The sequence below is a fragment of the Siphateles boraxobius genome, unplaced genomic scaffold, assembly GCF_051911475.1.
Source record: "Siphateles boraxobius isolate OS27281-9 unplaced genomic scaffold, OSU_SipBor_1 254, whole genome shotgun sequence".
NCBI lineage: Eukaryota > Metazoa > Chordata > Actinopteri > Cypriniformes > Leuciscidae > Siphateles > Siphateles boraxobius.
Genome location: NW_027508870.1, coordinates 170001 through 175000, shown reverse-complemented (window position 1 = coordinate 175000; position 5000 = coordinate 170001). Strand labels below are relative to the sequence as shown.

The 5000-nt window shown below is 39.0% G+C and overlaps 1 protein-coding gene across 7 annotated transcripts in view; it reads left to right on the top strand.

Moving 5' to 3' along the window:
• LOC143751380 (transmembrane channel-like protein 6) overlaps positions 1-5000 on the top strand; it is a 39985-nt gene that overhangs the window by 12471 nt on the left and 22514 nt on the right. For all 7 annotated transcript variants that reach the window (XR_013207207.1, XR_013207206.1, XM_077243953.1 and 4 more), the window contains 2 exons: positions 3129-3392; positions 4355-4542. Coding sequence is in view for 5 of the 7 variants with exons in the window: in XM_077243953.1 (XP_077100068.1) it covers positions 3129-3392; positions 4355-4542 (452 nt within the window). In the remaining 2 variants the exon portion in view is untranslated. The remainder of the gene's footprint in view (positions 1-3128; positions 3393-4354; positions 4543-5000) is intronic.

Genomic DNA, 5000 nt, shown 5'->3' with positions numbered 1-5000 from the left:
GTTTGTACTGATTTTCTTATTATTATTTTTCTGTCCTGAAAGTGAATGTGCATCAGAGACTGTAAATCGTAGAGACCCTACTACTACACTACTCATGCACGCACACACACACACACACACACCCGTCTGACACTAGGTGGCGCTATAATGTCATTTGCATTTTGGATCCTAACTTTGGTTGGCGCGTATGGTTGGGTTGCGGAGAGATTGTGAGATTGTGGTTAGGTCTCAGCAGCAACTGTTGGTTTATTTGTATAGGTTGTATAGTATTTACAGTCATTACGTTCCTGTGTATATTGCGTGAATGACGGGTGGTTGGGCAGATATTGTGTTTTGTGGTAGGTGGTATGCCGTACGGAACCGTTGCCACTGAAACTGCATATTAACGCACCAGTGGGGCTCGACAGCCTTAGTCAAACGGGTTGGCGCGTATGGTTGGGTTGCGGAGAGATTGTGAGATTGTGGTTAGGTCTCAGCAGCAGGAGGGAAGTAGAGGTCAGTAAGCTGGGCTGAGTTGAGTGGGGGACGGAGGGGGCTGACTCTGGGACGCCAGAGTCACTGTCGATCCCTCTTGAGGTGTCGTGGGCTAGTCGACGAAACACTGAGGACGGAAGGTGCCCACTTGAAGACCCTAGAGATGTCCCCTACTCAGCTCAATCCAGACGGTTGTTATGGGGGAACCGCACTGTGGTTGCAGCCGTTGTGTGTGCTGACGCGCAATACACTGTATTAACACCAGACAGAAGATTCACGTCACCAGATGGAAAGAAGCGTAAATGGATGGAGAAGCATAGGTTACTGTAAAGCTACGTCTTAGTTGGTGATTATCTTGGCGAAAGCCGAGTACAAATCAGCATGAAGTTTTAACATCTACTCTCGTGTAATGGAAATCTTGGAAACCTAAAGGCTACAAACAAAAATCTTTTTTTCCCCTAATTATCCAGATTTTTCTAAAAAAGGTACTTTTTGAACTCCTCCAAGGCCATTGGTCCGATCTTTATCAATAGGCACAGCAGCAGCTAAGGGACGTTATCAAAATAACTTTGATTCGTCAAAGATATAAGCAAAGATATAAGTTAATTCATCGGTGCGGCAACACCCATTTTTACGAGTTAGCCTATATCTGCTGAACGCAATGTTCAAGCTTTACAGGTCAAAAGTTTGGAATAATTACGATTTTTTAATATTTCTGAAAGAGTCTCTTCTGCTCACCAAGGCTCCATTTATTTGATCAAAAATACAGTAAAAAAAAAGTGAAATATTATTCCAGTGTAAATCAGCTGTTTTCTATGTGAATATATAGTAAATTGTAATTTATTCCTGTGATCAAAGCTGAATTTTCAGCATCATTACTCCAGTCTTCAGTGTCACATGATCCTTCAGAAATCAGTATAATATGATGTCATAAACATTTATGATTATTGAATCAGTGTTGAAAACCATGATTGATTTTTTTTATAAGTTAATTCATTGGTGAGGCAACACCCATTTTTACGAATTGGCCTATATCTGCTGAACGCAATGTCCAAGCTTAACGAAACTTGACACACAGAGACAACAGGACATTCTGAGGACACACACCAAATTTTGTAAGATTCCGCCAATAGGGGGCGCTACAAAAAAAAACCATTATCCACCCGTTCCGCAGACGTGGCTAAGCTAGTCCCTGACTTGTTTGAACTGAAAGCAACTTGCACTGACAGATCTTAAAATATATCAGTGTCACTATTTTGTCTCAAGATCACCAGTGATTTTAAGGGTTTTTTCTAAGGCATTTTTATAAAAGATACGGTTACACTTTATTTTAAGGTGTCAGTGTTACAGTTTAATTATTATACATTTAAGTACTGAGTGATATTAATGAACTACATTTACTTACTATAGGTTTATGGTAAGATTAGCATTTGTTTGGGGGTTAGTTGCATGCAATTATGCATAATTTACTGTTATTACTATGGTAAGTACATGTAACAAGGACACTGTAAAATAAACAGTTACCAAAATACTTAAATGTCCTAATCCGGGTTTAATCTAAACCCTGTCTGTGAAACCAGGCCTATAACTTTGCAACTGTATGATCCATAAAGCTGAAAATTGGTTTGAATCTTCTTTGTTGGGCATTCTAACATATTCTCTAACTTGACTCGGATACTTCAAAAAACATGGCCGCCAATCAATTTTCAGCGTCTAATATTTTGTGCATTATGTGAAAATGAATATGTGTCCCTGGATCACAAAACCAGTCACGAGTCGCACGGGTATATTTGTGGCAATAGCCAACGATACATTATATGGGTCAAAATTATGGATTTTTCTTTATGCCAAAAATCATTAGGATATTAAGTGAAGATAATTTTCCATGAAGATATTTTGTAAATTTCCTGCCGTAAATATATAAAACATTTATTTTTGTGAGTGAATGCAGCACAATCCCAGAAAAAGATAATCAGGAAAAACAGTCACTTCTGCCAGCAAGTTACTTGGGATAACTCTACCGAGCATTGAACACATTTACAAGAGTGGTGAAAAAGGCTAATTGCATTGTATGTGATCACACACACACGTTAGCATCTCATTTTAAATTACTGCCATCTAGGTGTCGTTTCAGTCTACCACTTTTGACTAAGTATAGATCGAAATTTCCTTTTGTACCACAAGCCTTTAAAGCCTTAAATCACCCAAAATAAGCTAGATGTCCGGCTGGTCTGGTCAGACCCAAGGGAGTATAGTGTATTGTTTTGTATTTTATTGTTGGTGTCATATGTCTATGTCTGATGTCATATCATTAAGTGCCCTGCGACTGTGCCGCAAATCCAATTTCCCCACGGGGAAAAATAAAATCTACTACGACAATCGTGAACATAAATGGACAACTTTAAAGGTCAGTTTTTTTTTGTTTGTTTTTTTAACCTTCAGATTCCAGATTTTCAGATAGTTGTATCTCGGCCAAATATTGTCCTATCCTAACAATACATCAATGGAAAGCTTATTTATTCAGCTTTCAGATGATGTATAAATCTCAATTTAAAAAAGTTAACCCATGTGACTGGTTTTGTGGTCCTGGGTCTCATATATGTGAATGGGCCTCTAGGTGGCGCTATAATAACCATCTGTGTGTTCTCTGTCAGGCGGTGAGACACGGCTGGTACGGTTGGCTGTCGTTCCTGTCCTCGCTCCAGTTGTGGCAAACGGCTCTGAAGTGTGTCGGCGGTCACTTCGGGACGGGCGTTCTGTCGTATTTTCTCTTCCTCCGAACGCTCCTCTTCTTCAACGTCTTCCTGTTCCTGGTCACGGGTTTGTTTCTGGTGGTTCCTCAGGCCGTTGTGGCTCCGGATCGGGACCAGAACACCAGCGTCACGAGCCTGTGGGGGCTGGAGGTGCTGACGGGCTCCGTGAGTTCAGAAACACACACACACAAACACACACACACACACACGCGCTTTTCAGGATTCTTTGATGAGAAGAAAGTTCAAAAGTTCCGCATTTATTTTAAATAGAACCTTTTGTAACATTATAAATATCTTTGTCACTTTTGATCAATTTAATGCGACCTTATTAAATAAAAGTATTTATATATACATATATATCTTACTGACCCCAGACTGTTCAATGGTAGTGAATCACAGCTTCCACAAATGCTCTGACATCAAAATAAATCTGAAAAATCACAATTCAGATTGATTTATAAATCCGTTCATAAAAAGTTTGCATGAAATCAATTTTGGTCTCATCTGAGCATTTTACAGTTTCTTTATTCAAAATGTCATAACGTGACGTCTTTGATAAACGCCACGTTGCAGTTCAGCCAGTCACATTCAGATCTGCTTCCATTCCGGTATGAAATGGTTGCTTGTTTCAATTATTTATTTTATTTATCTATCCTTTATTTACCCAGGTAAATCCCACTGAGATCTCCTCTTCCAGCACATAGAGTTTCACACAGAGATAATTACCACACAGAACAATACTCGTATAACACTAAAAAGTCAAATCAAGAAAAGCACTTTCAAGCCTTCTTTAAAGCATTTTTCAAAAGAGTTACTCAGAGGTGGCAATATATATAACAATAATAAAGCTTTATTGCAGACACAGGTCCGTATAATATGAACATACATAAATACATGCATAAAAATATAATATATAGTTTAAGTACATTTTGCAGAAGTACAAAAAGTACGTTTGCCAAATTCTTAGGATACATTTGGAGCTTTTAACCAAATGTATGATAGAGATCTAGTACAATTTATATTTGTATAAAAAGTTAAGAGATTTGAAATATATGAATAGTGCCTTTATTGCTGTAAGTGCGATGCTTCATGATCCGTGTGTGTATGTGTGTGTGTGTGTGTGTCAGGGTTATTTCTCAGACTCTCTGCTGTATTACGGTTACTACAGTCATCAAACACTACAAACGAATCGCAGATGCTCTGAGTCTATCAACGGGACGTCGTGTGAATATGGACTGTCCTATAACATGCCTCTGGTTTACTTCTTCACCATCGGTGCTGCGTTCTTCATCACATGCATCATCCTCGTCTACACGTGAGTCGCCAACAGTGTACATGTCAATTCAGGAGAACAAGTCGACATCAAATGGAAGTTGCACTGGTCTTTTCTTCTCTGTTATGTCGTATATCCGAGTGAAACGCTTCTGGAACGAGACCAAATGTGGGCGGGGCTTGATTGTGTCTGTGGGGAGGTGATTGGCTGATTGGATGATTGTGGTTTGCTATTGGCTGATGTCATGTGAGTGACAGGTTATAGCCCCGCCCTCATCATCAGAGATACTGCAAGAGGAACTTATTCTGATTCAAGATTATTAAAACTATAATGATGAGTGCACCCATAAATCATTTACAATAAACACTGCTATATTCCATAAAAAAGAGTTTGTTAAACTTGAAATGCATGAACTGTACAGAAGAATGTGTGTCAGATGCATTAACGCAATGTAAATATTCACTAACAGCCAAAAGTTTGGAATATTTACGATTTAATGT